General features: G+C 40.2%; 2 protein-coding genes across 4 annotated transcripts; both read left to right on the top strand.

Moving 5' to 3' along the window:
* Positions 1 to 17: 17 nt before the first annotated feature.
* Positions 18 to 9,217, top strand: dusp22a (dual specificity phosphatase 22a). 3 transcript variants are annotated; one of them, XM_058089375.2, is made up of 8 exons: positions 18 to 102; positions 264 to 312; positions 1,354 to 1,387; positions 1,966 to 2,048; positions 2,603 to 2,652; positions 4,910 to 4,984; positions 5,159 to 5,330; positions 8,783 to 9,217. In XM_058089375.2, the coding sequence occupies exons 2-8, from the start codon at positions 292 to 294 to the stop codon at positions 8,966 to 8,968; spliced, it is 621 nt and encodes a 206-aa protein (XP_057945358.1). In that variant the 5' UTR covers positions 18 to 102; positions 264 to 291; the 3' UTR covers positions 8,969 to 9,217. The 3 variants fall into 3 exon arrangements, with proteins under 3 accessions (XP_057945358.1, XP_078651767.1, XP_057945357.1); XM_078795641.1 differs by having other exon boundaries at positions 23 to 312; XM_058089374.2 differs by lacking the exons at positions 18 to 102; positions 264 to 312 and having other exon boundaries at positions 383 to 1,387.
* Positions 9,218 to 9,416: 199 nt separating this feature from the next.
* On the top strand, positions 9,417 to 13,869 carry irf8 (interferon regulatory factor 8). The gene is made up of 9 exons (XM_058089371.2): positions 9,417 to 10,594; positions 10,699 to 10,883; positions 11,237 to 11,420; positions 11,607 to 11,707; positions 11,787 to 11,844; positions 12,076 to 12,123; positions 12,820 to 13,215; positions 13,287 to 13,402; positions 13,465 to 13,869. Exons 1-9 carry the CDS (start codon positions 10,495 to 10,497, stop codon positions 13,654 to 13,656), a joined length of 1,380 nt encoding a protein of 459 aa, XP_057945354.2. The 5' UTR covers positions 9,417 to 10,494; the 3' UTR covers positions 13,657 to 13,869.
* The last annotated feature ends 256 nt before the right edge of the window (positions 13,870 to 14,125 follow it).

Below are 14,125 nucleotides of genomic sequence, written 5' to 3'. Positions count from 1 at the left end.
TCCCGGATGTGACCAGCGTAGTGTGGCGTCACTTCCCGGATAAACGCGTTGTCTACTCAAAAACAATCCGGAAGACTGCTGGAGTATCATAAAGTCTTCAAGGTTTAACCAAATATATATGAATTTTAGATTCATTTTAACGCTGTTACATCGCTAAACAGACAATAGAAAGTAATGTGTGTTATCAATTTAAGAATCCAGAGTGTAGCTTAGCTTAGTGTTTTTGAACAACATCGTTGAAAATAAAAAAGAAAAATTGTCAGTTTCAGATAATAAACAGCCTACAAAGACATGGGCAATGGAATGAATAAGGTAAGCTCCAAGATAATGTACTACTTCGTGTTCTCGTGTGTTGTTACTGTGGTCTGTAATACATATTCGTGAATCACGACATATTTGGACAGTTTACGTTCAAGTTGGCCGTTTAAGGTTTTTGTTATTGTAAACTTTTGTGTCTTTTAGTCACGGGGTATCTTGATAGATCTGCTTACATGCACACATGCAGAAATCCTTTAACAAACGAGACAGTGTTGTTTAGCAGAGGAAAGAGTGATTTCGGGAGGTTGGGTGGACTTTGCATACACCTACTTTTGACAATGTTATTCAGCAAGGACCAAAGTCCATAGGTGGTATACTGCGACGTGAGTTTAGTGGATGTGCAAGTAAACCCAGGCTTGCCTGCAACTCTTTTGAAGCAGCTATATCACCATGATAACTTGGGCTAAATCCATTACCTCGTCTCGAAAAGGTTATGTCTACACTTTCAGCTTAAAATTGCCACTGAGAGAAAAAAATAATTTGAGCAGTTACTGTTTGAGTGGTTACTTTGAGATCTGCAAGCATTTCCTGATTAAATTCTCTCTAAGAAATTAAGATTTTTCGCCCCAAGGAATACACTATATCTGCTTACTTTTTAAGCCATGCAATATTAAATATTGTATATACATTGCATATATAACTCAGCTGTAGCTCACTTGTATTTGTTTTTAAATGTATAGGTGTTATGCAAAGGTTGTGCAGTGTTGAGCGTTGATAAATGAAAAGACGAGTAGAGTATAGTTAGTATAATAATCAGTGTTATCCTCATTTACACATGATTATTATTTGATAGAAATGATGCACCGAGGGTGAAGTCACCACTTCATGATGGGATGACGCTTCAGTGCTTCAGTCCTTGTATGTCCCTGGGAAATGCTGCTTTAGCTCTGCTTGGTGGTTCTTAAGGCTTAAGCCTCAAATCCAATCAGACTCAAGTCAGGACACATTTGTTCCTTTTTAGGGGAAGTTTTTGAAGCCAGACTATCATGTAGAAACTCACAAGGGTACAACATGTCTATGACTTCTGCTTCACAGGTTGTTGACGGCCTTTATCTTGGGAATATAAGAGGTAAGAAAAGCTATATAGTATTTATTTGTACTTTTAGTGAATACATTTAAGTAGGTGCAACAAATGCAAAGAATTTGAACCTGACTTTACTTAAACTGATGAATGTAGCCAAAGTTTTTTTTGGAAACTAATTGCAAAGTTTTATCAGGTGAATTTACTATCCATTATATTGCGAATTTAGAACATATATTTTATAAAACCCTATATATTGTTACATAGTATAGTTATTCTCATCAGCATCAAAGTCATTGTTCTTTTATTCTTTTGTTCAGAGATATACATCCCTAGCTATTTTAGTTTGAATGTACGTGATGGGGCCCAATAAGTTTAAAATTATAGTTTGAACTGTCTGTTTCTTTACTCTTCCTCACACTGAATTGGTATGAGTGTGTTTGTCACTGCAGTGCATAGCCCACTTAAGATGGAATTTGAAGTGCTCTAACTTTAGCCACTGTGCAGGTGGATCGAGCACAAAGTGACCATGGGAGTAACTGTCATTGATAGTCAGCCATCATTGTGTCACAGCTTTCAAATATTCTGATAGTAGATTACATTTCTCTGGCCTGTCTTTGACCTAGATGCCGAAAACCGCCAAAGCCTGTCACAGAATGGCATCACCCATATCCTGTCTGTGTACAACAACGCTAGACCTGTGTTTGAGGTTAGTGTCATATAGATTCTGTGAACATTTCATATGCTTACCTTCCAATTGTTATATTCCAGGTGTTCAGTAAGTCTTTAACATTGTGGTGTGTGTTGTTAGCCAGCAGAGGGCAGTGTTGAGTTATATTTGTTTGAGCGAGTGTGAATGGACAACCATTCAATGGACAAAATGGATTTTGTGATGAAGAATCGTATATTTGCATTGTACAGTCATCCCAATATTAGGTAGTCGATAGTCGTAGCTCAGTGTGTAAGGGCTACTAGGGCTTTGGAACCCGAAGTTCACAAAGGAGAAGGATTTGTCCCACTGTGGACAAAAAACACATTGCAACTCGTTTTTTGAAGAGATGCCAGTCTGATTGCTACAATCCAGCCACTGAATATTTAATTAAATAACAAAATTAAATTGGCATCTCCTCATAGTCGATGCTATAGTCTGTCCATTCAAATTGCATTGAACATCATATATCATAGTAATAATAATATAATATTTATGATGGACAATGGTAGATATATAATCTCCTGTGTTTTTTGTAAATGTATGCTGCTCAGGACAAGACCTACCTTTGCATTCATGCAGCAGATGCCTCCAGCGAGAACCTGTGAGTAGTGATACACATGCAACCTTGGACATTTTAATACCATGTGACCTATCCCTCACATTTTCACTGACATTGACATTTGGATGAGTCATGCCATTGGGTTTGTTATTAATGTACAGAAAAAAGGCTTTGTGACAATACATGTATCTCATAGTTACCTAAACCTTTTTGTGTAGTATGTAGGCAAAAGTAGTGATTCTCCAATGCAGTAATGTTGCATTGGATTTTTTTCCTATTTCTGTGGCTGAATGAGTATTAACAATGCAGTGTCATCCAGTAGGTGTTGTAAGCATCATGAGCTGGCCCTCCACCCTGGCAGTGGTCTGTGAGTCACAGTGTTTATGTTGAGTTCCGTGTATCTTCTGTTCGTGCAACTCGAGCTTAACACATTTTGAACCAAACACAAAGGCACGTCAAGAGCATTCTCCCAAAGTGTCAGTCACAGTTTTAATATCCATATCAAACATGTCCGGTTACCACTTTTTTAATAGATCTTATAGCCAGTGGAGGGCAGTGATGAAGTTCTTCCTTGCAGTAAAGGTTGGGCAGGGTTTTGCTTCTATGTTCACTTACTGTTAGTGTCATGGCCTGGCACTGTAATATATTTGTGCATTTAAAATTGGGGTTTGCTGTACGTTTTAATCCTTTATAAAGTGACTCAGTAGATAGTGTAGAGGAGTAGTAGAGGAGATTTGTTGACAGGATGGAAGTTGCTGATTGGCGTGGAGAGGTCTTACCTCCAGTGTTGCAATCAGGCACCTTCCCTCAGGCTGCAGAGGAAGGAAACCTCAGTGACATCTGGCTGTTGCCTTTGACCACCCAGATCTTAAATGATCCCCACTCTGTCACAATCTCCAGTTTGACTGATGCGAGTGGCGAGGTTAACTGCCGATTTCAGAACAACTCAGGGGTGGATGGTGGTGGTGGGAGCCGAGCAGGGATGAAAGAAAAAAAAAACCTGCGCATATGGGGACATATGGGGTCATAGCAGACCGCGCAGCACTTCTAATAGTGGAGAAGGCAGTTCAAGATTCCGCTGTAAATGATGATGATGATGATGATGCTGATGATGATGGCTGTGTTTGCGTGAGAGGCAAAGAGGAGAATGGCAAGTGGATCAGATATTTTGATGAGCGTGTTGGGTATCATGGAGACAGAGATCTGACAATTTCTGAGCTTGATGATGTTATAATATGCACATTAGATGAGTGAATACTCCCATCACATGTTAAGTGAGAAATAATATTGAGAAATAATTTAATTTTCACTATCAGTTTCACATGAACTTAAAAATAAAATCAAACTTTACTTCCACAGAGTCTTGAGAGCCAATGCTTTGCCTCTGCACTTTTAGCCAGATTCAGCTGGTTTAAACTTAAATAATACTCAATTTCTGCATATTAAACAAGATGAGCGGAAGCCTCAGTTGCTGGGAAGACACAACAAAGTGCTGAAGAGACAAGTTCTGAACTTTGGGTCTCAGGAAGAAGTGTCGGTGGAGTCTATTTTAGCCAGAGACTGTTACTGTGTCTGCTGTTGAGTAACAACAAGCTGGTCCCAGGAGTCTGCTATGTGCCTTCTTGATTGTGTGAAATCAGTGTTTCCTTGTAAGGAAATTTCATATCCACTACATTATGTTTGCTTATGTTTGTTTGAGTAGTACTCCTGTAGGAATAACCTTTATTTACATACTGGTGGAAATTAGCCCTGTGAGAAATTCATGGTGATATTGAAAAAAAAATAACTTCAAGAAGGTAAGACATTTCACCCAGAAAGAATTCTGGTTAGCACTCTCATTTAAACCATACAAATTTTTATGACCCTTACTCTTAAAAGCATCGTAATTGAGAATTGTTAAGAACAGCAATGGAAAAGGAGAATCTGAATCAGAATCAGAATCGTTCACATTCAAACGATGCCCAACCTTATCTAGCACACAGTCTCAGTATGAGCACTACTTTTGGACCCAACCTGGCACATCCATTTATGTAAAGTAGCTTCTTCATTGTAAGACATTTCACTTTATTTGAGTCCTATGCATACTATTAGACTCGTATCACATCCCAATTCAACAAGCCACAAGCAGTGTGTCGGCCACATCCTTGTACTTTCAATTCAAGATGCTTTTCTCAATTCCTATAATGTTTCAGCTATTTTTAGCTTTACAACCTTTTAAGCCACAGTACTTGTAAACCAACAATTGCTTATTGATTGAACAAATAATGCAGTATTTGAAGTGTGTTTACTTCTTTTACAGGTTGCAACATTTTAAAGATTGCATCCGCTTCATCCATGAATGTCGTCTGAATGGAGGAGCGTGTCTTGTTCACTGGTAGGTGAATAAATAGTGAAAGTGAAAAAATAGTTCAAGGCATGCACAATGATCCTAGAATGAAGGTTTCAAAATTTTACACACAACATTACATAATATACAATATTATCAATTTTTTGTGTAAGACCATAAACGACTGACTGACTCATTCATTATTTGTGCCCATGCATGCAGCCTTGCAGGTGTCTCTCGCAGCACCACCATGGTGGTGGCCTACCTGATGACCGTCACTCACTACAGCTGGGAGGAGTGTCTCACTGCAGTCAAGGCCGTGCGCTCTTTTGTCGGCCCCAACTGTGGTTTCCAGCAGCAGCTGCAGGAGTACCAGACGACACAAGTCTCTGAGGTACATTCGAGAAGTTTACACATTATTAATGACATATGACAAATGTTCAGTGCATAATTTTCACTGCCTTTTTTCACGCCTTTTTAAAAGTAAAAAAAAAGTAAAGTAAAAGTGCTTGAATTTTGGATAACAATGTTTAAGTGTAACCATTTATGGGCATGGCGTCACACTAGGGGAGGTATCCACATTTTCAGCTTGGCACAGTGACAATTTTGTGACAAAACAATGTGCCGAAGATCCCCTGAAAGCTCGCCAGGTCCGACCATGGTGACACATTGATGTCCAGTGGGCCCTTCGCATTTGGAGGCAATGAGAGGTGTTCATTTGATTGGTTAAGATTATACTCCATTGTGTTAAACCCTCTCACCTTCTCTCCTGCCTCTTTTCCACTTACGCCAGTGGGAAAATTGCAAAGTGTGCTGGCACACCACATTGGCACGCCACGCCTGCACCTGGTCTACAAAATTAGAGCCCATGGTCTTAAAGCTGGAGATAAACCCTGTAATAAACAATGTGCAATCTGGTATATACATTAAAATTTTTATTCTAATATAGAATAATAACCATTTGGAGTATACATGTATAAGACTAGTCTTGAAAGTCTGTGAATTGGTTGAGGGAGAGCTATCAAAATATTACAAATAGCTACTGTAAGGTGCCATTATAACCACAATAAACATTATTTTATTATTATTAAATTATTTAATTCATAACTCTCTGACAATGTCTTTATGTCTGTTAGTTATTGATTGTCTAAGCGTACCATATGTGACATTAGTATTATTTTTTCAGCAGCAAATATTCATTGTACTACTAGTCTTGTGTACATTGTAGATTGGCTTGTCATTTTGATAGGTTTCACATTTAGTAAGATGCAGTGTGTTTATGCTGGCTGCCATTCCACCAGCACTGACCAAGCCACAGAGGGCAGAGAAGGGGAACCGCCGGTGGGCGGAATGGGGGGTTTGCTGGGATTGCATTAACTTGGTACTGCTCATCACTTGTTTTGCATCACTGTCAGCATCTTACAACATGTTTGCATGCACTGATTTCGAGGGTTTTAGGGGAAATAGCATGTCTACTTGTGAGTTTTCCCACATCTCCCTTCAATAGAAAGTGAGACTCCGGATGAAATCAGTGGGGGTTTTTTACACTGTAGTAGGCATGTTCACATCCTGTCAAATTATCTTGTCTGTGGGAGCGTAAGAAGAGGAATGACATATGAGGTTTACTGAAACTTAACTAATTTACCTCAAAACAATAAATCTATCATAGTATTTTGTGATAAAATAACCTCATTTTGTTTAAAATTGTGATGTAGAACTCCACTGCATCATACTGTCAACTTTTTTTTATTACTTTGGTAACATTATGTACATTATACTTTAGAGAGTAAAAATACAGTGGTACCTCAGTTTTCGTCTGCCCTGCTTTTGGCACGATTTGGTTGTCATTAAAATTAATTGCCAAAAGTATGTCTTGATTTCCGTAAGCTGTCCCGGTTATCGTACGTCCAAACAGAGCACCTAACTAGTTACTCATTTCATGTCATTTGTTCAACAGGAAGAATTAAACCGTTACACTGAATTTGGCCTGACTCAGTTAAAAAACTAGCTTGCAGCAGGTTCCTGTTCTGCAGCTCAAAGAAGAAAAGTCACAATCACAAGAGAGATACCACTCCCGCATCATATGCACACAGAGGTTTGTCCGGGATCGGGTCTGTTTGCGCGCATATGATTCAGCAGAATTGAAATGCTTTAAACAAAGACTCCCATGTGCCTTGTCATGTTAATACACTGCATGAGTCCAACCGTGCCAGAAGTCATTGTCCCCCCGGGGTGAAAAACACTATTGAATTCAAGAAAAAAGTTGTATCAAGTCTGTGTCGCTTGATGCAGCTCTTATACGAGATTCTTCTACACAGTTGTCATTTTGTCATCCATGTCATGTATTATCTTTTTGTGTGATAAGTTCACTGTTCACTCACTTGAAAATATGATGACTATGTCCACCAGTATGACTGTATCAGTCTGTTAGCTCTTACTTTTATTAGGGAATACGTGTTTACGGATATAGTATATATATATATAATAATGTTTTGTGTTCCTTAATCTATAAAAAACCAAACTTTATGACACAATAACCTGCAATGAAAGACCTGTAAAATACAGGAGCACAGGTAGTGTGAAGTGGCTCATTAAAACCTTTGACCTCATGTTATCATACTCGTCTGACACATCTGACATATTGGATTTATGCAGAGTGGAACATTAAAGGTCAGACACAGTCTTTTTCAGGACAAAGGTTCCACTTCGGTTTTATGGATATCATCACACAATTGTGGAATTATTCATTGATGCTCACTGAAATCTCTGAAAATTTGATGATGGGTCGATGATGGGGCATTTTTGTGCAACTTTAAGGGTGTTTTTTAAAACTTTAAATTATACAGAATTTAGGAGAGGGGTGTATATCCTGCACCCAGCAACGATTTTCTTAGCAGCCCACAGCATGTTTTGAGAATAAAAATACATGGCCCTTATTTGAACATAAAAACACAGGATTAGATAGTGAAACAAGTTGAAAACTTGGACATAACACAAATAATGGTTTGATTTTTCACCTAAAATACACATTTCAGATATAGGCTGTTTTTTCTTTAAATATATTAAAATGCTTAGCATATCTTGACCTACATGTTTTGGTATTAGTTTTTAGTTTGTTGGCAAACCAAAAGTGAAGAACGTCAACAAACTGGCCCACCACCATTCAATGCTTATGCTTTGGAACATCAAATTTTTTATGAATCTCAGAATGCAGCAGAATAAAAAGCTGTAGAACCGCTAATTTATGTAATTATAACTAAAATCTGAATTAACATAGATGACTAAGGAAAAGAAAGGATGTAGAACTGGAGGTAGCGGAGCTGAGGTTCTCATTGGGAGTGACCAGGATGGATAGGATCAGGAACAAGTATATCAGAGGGACATTACATGTTAGAGGCCTTGGAGATAAAGTCAGACTGAGATGGTTCAGACATGTCCAGAGGAGAGATAGTGAATATATTGGTAGAAGGATGCTGCGTTTAGATTTGCCAGGTAGGAGGCGTAGCGGAAGACCAAAGAGGAGGTTTATGGATGTAGTGAAGGAGGACATGAGGGTAGTTGGTGTGAGAGAGACAGATGCAGAAGACAGGATTGGATGGAGGAGATTGATTTGCTGTGGCGACCCCTGAAGGGAAAAGCCCAAAGACAAAGAAGAAGAATACTTTAGTAGTTGTTGATATTAAGCACTTTTACCATTTCAGCTGAGGACTATACGAACGTCTATGGTGAAAATGGAACTCAGTACACTTCTTATGTGTGTTTTATCACACCATTTTGGTCCAACCTGTTGTCACGCAGTCGTTAATGATGATGGTGCTGATGCTTAATTTGCTTATGTGCCCACAGTACCGAGCATGGCTGCAGTCCAGTTTCCAACCCAGTCCGTTTAATGACCCGGAGCAGGTGGGCGCCCTGCTGATCCAATACACAGAGCAACAAGAATCCCAGAGGCGAGGTGGAGACCAGCGCTGGATAAAACAAGACATGGACGGTTGCTCTCTGCCGTCAACTCACCCTGAAGGCAGCAGCTAAAACATGAAGCCAAAATACCTAATTTATACTTCATGCTAACCCCTCTTGTAATGGGTTGATGCAAGCTGTACATACCTCACCCCGAGTACCTCCTTAGTTTCTTCACCGAGCCCATCAGTGCTCAGACGCCTTACTCTGAAATGCCTCAGCACTTTAGCCATGATGACATCGCCTGTGCTTCCATGTGGATCCTGTCAAACTGTTGCAATATGCTCAGCAGCCTTAAAGATGCGCCATAGTTGCGCACTAGGTGAACAAGTTGTGTCTGTGGACTACTGCTTTAATGCTTTGTGTAAATTACCCTATTTACCCGAATATAAAATGGTACTTTTTTCTTTTGAAAACAGTCACAAAGAGACTCGTATAGTTGTGGTCTAGAGAATCATACATGCAAAGCAACAGGCCTCTGTTTGCAGACCCCAAAGGGAGAGAGTGGAGCGGAGGGGGGGGGATATCCACATCCGCATATCCATCCATTTCCTGTACCGCTTATCCTCATGAGGGTCGCGGGCATGCCGGAGCCTATCCCAGCTGTCTTCGGGCGAGAGGCGGGGTACACCCTGGACTGGTCGCCAGCCAATCACAGGGCACATATAGACAAACAACCATTCACACTCATATTCATACCTATGGACAATTTGGAGTCACCAATTAACCTAGCATGTTTTTGGAATGTGGGAGGAAACCCACGTCTCCTAGCTGTTTGGCCTGCGTGCTAACCACTCATACACCATGCAGCCGCTAATAAATATGATAAAACGGGAAAATAACTTGTATTCGGGGTGGCCTATATTCGGGTCAATATGGTAATCAGAAAGGACAGGTGTGGACTGTTTCTGGAAAATTTGCGCACATTTTCCTTTTAAGTAAATCATTAAATAGTTTCTCCTTAATGAAGAATCTCCGAAGTCCAAACACTAGTCTTCCTGATTTTAATGGTCTGATTTCAAACTTTCTGAGTGTAATGATTTTTTTAGCTTTATTGGTACAGTTAGTTTAATTGCATTTTTATTCATTTGCTTTCTATGCCGCTTGTCCTCATTAAGGTCGCGGGTGCACATCGTTGTGTTTTTTAAATAAAATGCAATCACTGACAATTATAAAAATGAGAACTGTGCATGATATTTATCAACAATAAATTGATTTCAATTGATTAAGATTATATTTATTCTCTTTGTTTAACCACTGATGGCAAAGCTCGACCCTGTACAACAATAATGTATAAGTGGTAATCAGATGTCAGTCAAGTGGAAAATTACCAACACAGCTCACTGATGCTGAGTTCTAATAAATTGTATCGTGTTCTCAGAACAGGGTGGCAAAAGGAGGAATCTACAGAAATCCCCAAGCCACAAGTTTACTTTTGACGCTCCCTTCAAGGATTATTGTCGCGGGCAGGAACATTAAAGCCAGCCTGTCAGCTAGGTCAAACCATTTCTTGTAAATGCTCCCAGTTAAGAGAACTACACTTCCGTAATGGGCGGAGCCTGACGTAGCTTGGATGCCGTCGATTGGTGAGCGTGCACATGCCGTCGTCATACCATTCAAGACAAGGCGACAATAAACCAGATAGGGTCGTTTGTTGGAATCAGTTCAAACATCTGACAGCTACATCAACATCTCATTGTAAGTGCTTTTACTTTCGCTTTTAACGTCATTTACGATTTTCATTTTAAATTCTTTTAATCACTTTTTGTTAAAGTAAGACTTTCCTGTACTTTTTGCTTTAGTTGTCCCAAACACGATGGCGAACTCAGGAGGTCGGAGACTGAAGCAGTGGCTGATGGAGCAGATCCAGAGTGGACAGTACTCTGGACTCCTCTGGGAGGATGAAAGTCGAACCATGTTCCGAATTCCATGGAAACACGCAGGGAAACAGGATTACAACCAAGACGTAGACGCATCCATCTTTAAGGTTGGCCCACATTACACTTGAAAATTGGCTGTATTTCATGTGGTATTCTTTAAAACAGGCTAGGCTATTTTAGTGTTGCCTACCTACAAATCACGGTATTAATCTGTTAATATCATATCTTTTATGTATATATCATATTATGTTATTATCATTATTGTTATTGAAATACCTGTGTATAATTAATTATAATGATAATAATGACTAATAATAATAATACTACATTACATTGAGTTAACCTGGCATATTTTCTGAGCTGTTTCCATACTGTATTTAAATAATGGAAATAGCCATATAAAAACATGAAAAAAACAATATTAAATGTGAATGACGACTGTACATCACATGTCTTGCAGGCATGGGCCGTGTTTAAAGGCAAATTTAAGGAGGGCGACAAGGCAGAACCAGCGACTTGGAAGACCAGGCTGCGTTGTGCGCTAAATAAAAGTCCCGACTTTGAGGAGGTGACAGAAAGGTCTCAGCTGGACATCTCTGAACCATACAAAGTCTACCGAATCGTACCTGAAGACGAGCAGAAACGTAAGCTCTTGGACATCGGACAGTGTTCAAATCTCTCATCATCTGTCAGATATAAATAGCAAATGTTGTGAAAATTAAATGATGTTTAAAGGGTCTAGTGTTCTTCATGACGTAATCATGATGTGGAAACTAGTATGTTTGGAACCTGAGCAGAGTTTGATGTTTTTTTCTACTGTTGATACAAAGATGGAAGAAGTTCTGTGGTGGTGGTGGCGGCTGCCAGCAGCTCTGGCGACATGACCGACATGGACTGCAGCCCTACAGGCATAGACGGACTCATTAAAGAGGTAAAGCTCTGTCTTACAGTATTTGTCCGAGTCCTTCTTCATGACATGCTACTACATTGATATTTGCTTTTTTTTGCAGGAAGAAGGCTGCAGCATTCAGACCAGCCCGGAGTACTGGCCCCAGACCAGTGTCAGTGGTAAGAAATCAACATTTTCCACCACCGTAAAATGTATTCATGAGCCATGACGAGCTTGTCTGTTGTTTGCTGGATGCTCGCTGCAATGGAAGCATTGACTAACATCCTGTTGAACTCTGCTGACTAGGGTGATTATTCCGTTGTTGTATAAATATTTCTGATGATGAGGCAAAGTAATGACACAACGGCGTGATTGAAAGTACACTTTTAAGTTGTCTCTGTGTATCACAGCTTTCTCCCTGCATCAGGACCCGTTACCATCTGGCACTCTCTGCTCAGGTAATTATTTCAACGCATACACACGTCATATTTTTCAATGTAAAGCGCCATAACCCCTCACCGTTAACCACTTAGCCTGATCAGAAACCTGAAAGTAAATTTCAATAACATCAAACAGGAAACTTGGGTATGGGCTGTTAGTCAAGTGGATACACACTTGAATGTTGCACTTGCATAAATGTAAACAAAACACAACAACAACAAGTTGCCTTCCTGTAGTCAGTGAGTACTCAGCACTGTGGTCTGTCATCACAGTGATTGTTTTGCAAAAAAAAATGTTTAAAATGTATTTTCTGTTCACATTTACATGAATAAAAGTGGAAAATATGCTTTGCTATTCCTGTATTTGTATTTCATAACCCCACTCGAGATGTAGCATTAAAATGGTGAGGACATCTGACAGTTCTATTGAGCATAAACAGCAATGAGAGACAATAAATCACTACATTCACATTTTTATACTCATGTACACTAAATCACAATTTTTACATTTATGGCTTCATGCATTTTTCAACAAGCATGAAAAGCACCAGTGTGTATCTTTACACCACCAAGGTAACACACGGGAAATTGTTTGTTTTAAAGATATTCATGTTGGATATCGGATACTTATTCTACATTCATACAAAAGAAATACTTTATGTTGACGTTTGTGAGAAGGTAATATTTTTGCATCATCATCTTTGTGTCCTCCAGCCTTCTCCCAAATGATGATCGACTTCTACTACGGAGGAAAGCTGATGAGCAACACGCTGGTGACACATCCCGAAGGCTGTCGCATCTCCCCTTGCCAGCAGCACCCTGGTCGCGGCGCCCCATACAGCTCCGATAGCATGCAGAGCGTTTACTTCCCATCCGCCGAGCTCATCGACTATGAACGCCAGCGTCATGTGACCCACAAGCTCCTGGGCCACCTGGAGCGAGGGCTCCTGCTGCGGGCTAACCAGGAGGGCATATTCATCAAGAGGCTGTGCCAGAGCAGAGTTTTCTGGAGTGGACTGGCCAACATGGAGTCACATTACAGCCCCGTGCCTTGTAAACTGGAGAGGGATGCCGTGGTGAAGATTTTTGACACGGGGAGGTTCCTTCAAGGTGAGCCCTTGCTTGTTTCCGCTTCTAAAACATCTCGCAAAGAGTTTCTAACTTTGTCTTTCATGCTGTAGCCCTGCAGCTTCACCAGGAGGGTCATTTTCCAGCGCCTGATCCAAGAGTAACCTTGTGCTTTGGAGAGGAGTTTCACGACCTCAACACTGCCAAGAACAAGCTTATAATTGTGCAGGTGAGGACTAGCTATCACATTTTTCTTCAGTTTAGTTGTTCAACTCTGCTCGGCTGTTGCAGATCACTGTGGTGAAGTGCCAACAGCTGCTGGAGGCAGTGAACTCGCGCCGCCCGCAGACATACTGCGCCAACATGGAACTGTGTGAGGATGTCTCAGCAGAGCAGATGGCCCGCATTTACCAGGACCTGTGCGGCTACAGCGGTCCACAAAGGTCCACCTGCTACAGGGACAACATGCCCATCACCGCCTGAGACCACAAGTGCTTCTTACTACTTGGTCACATATTCTGACTCTCAGCTTCATCGGAATGTTTATGCTTTTATTAGTGCTTTTGGTAAGCAGGAAGTGAACCCTCTTCATCTTCATCCATTCCATTGTAAGACAACGAAAGCAGCAAAAATCAACTAAAACATCAGGTACACCTGCAGTCTATTCAGATCCAGTACACAATCTGGTACCTACAAGGATGATACTGTTTGGAGTGATGCTGTCAGAAAGACATTCATTAACATTAATGTTTATTATTGTAGTATGCAAGGGTGTTGACATGCACCGTATCATACTGGGACATTTTTTTTAAGTTTCTTTTTCAAGTTTCTTTCATCTACCAACAGATCTATGTTAAATACTGTTGTTGTTAAATCACTTTGGGGACCTGCATTGTTTATATTTTTGTAGGCCTCGTCACTGTACATTGAATGTCAACTTGGAAATCCCTTC

The sequence above is a fragment of the Doryrhamphus excisus genome, linkage group LG13, assembly GCF_037039965.1.
Source record: "Doryrhamphus excisus strain RoL-2023G ecotype Guam linkage group LG13, RoL_Dexc_Guam_v1.1, whole genome shotgun sequence".
Classification (NCBI taxonomy): Eukaryota; Metazoa; Chordata; class Actinopteri; order Syngnathiformes; family Syngnathidae; genus Doryrhamphus; species Doryrhamphus excisus.
Note: the sequence above shows the minus strand (reverse complement) of the source record. Positions and strands in the feature narration are given on the sequence as shown.

Bases quoted from the DNA above. Each gene is read 5' to 3' on its own strand.
- dusp22a (XM_058089374.2), top strand. From the start codon at position 1,330: ATGTCTATGACTTCTGCTTCACAGGTTGTTGACGGCCTTTATCTTGGG. The intron at 4,985-5,158 runs GTAGGTGAATAA...CCATGCATGCAG, and splicing joins GGAGCGTGTCTTGTTCACTG to CCTTGCAGGTGTCTCTCGCA. The intron at 5,331-8,782 runs GTACATTCGAGA...ATGTGCCCACAG, and splicing joins AGACGACACAAGTCTCTGAG to TACCGAGCATGGCTGCAGTC.
- irf8 (XM_058089371.2), top strand. From the start codon at position 10,495: ATGCCGTCGTCATACCATTCAAGACAAGGCGACAATAAACCAGATAGG. The intron at 11,845-12,075 runs GTAAGAAATCAA...TGTGTATCACAG, and splicing joins GCCCCAGACCAGTGTCAGTG to CTTTCTCCCTGCATCAGGAC. The intron at 13,216-13,286 runs GTGAGCCCTTGC...TTCATGCTGTAG, and splicing joins CACGGGGAGGTTCCTTCAAG to CCCTGCAGCTTCACCAGGAG.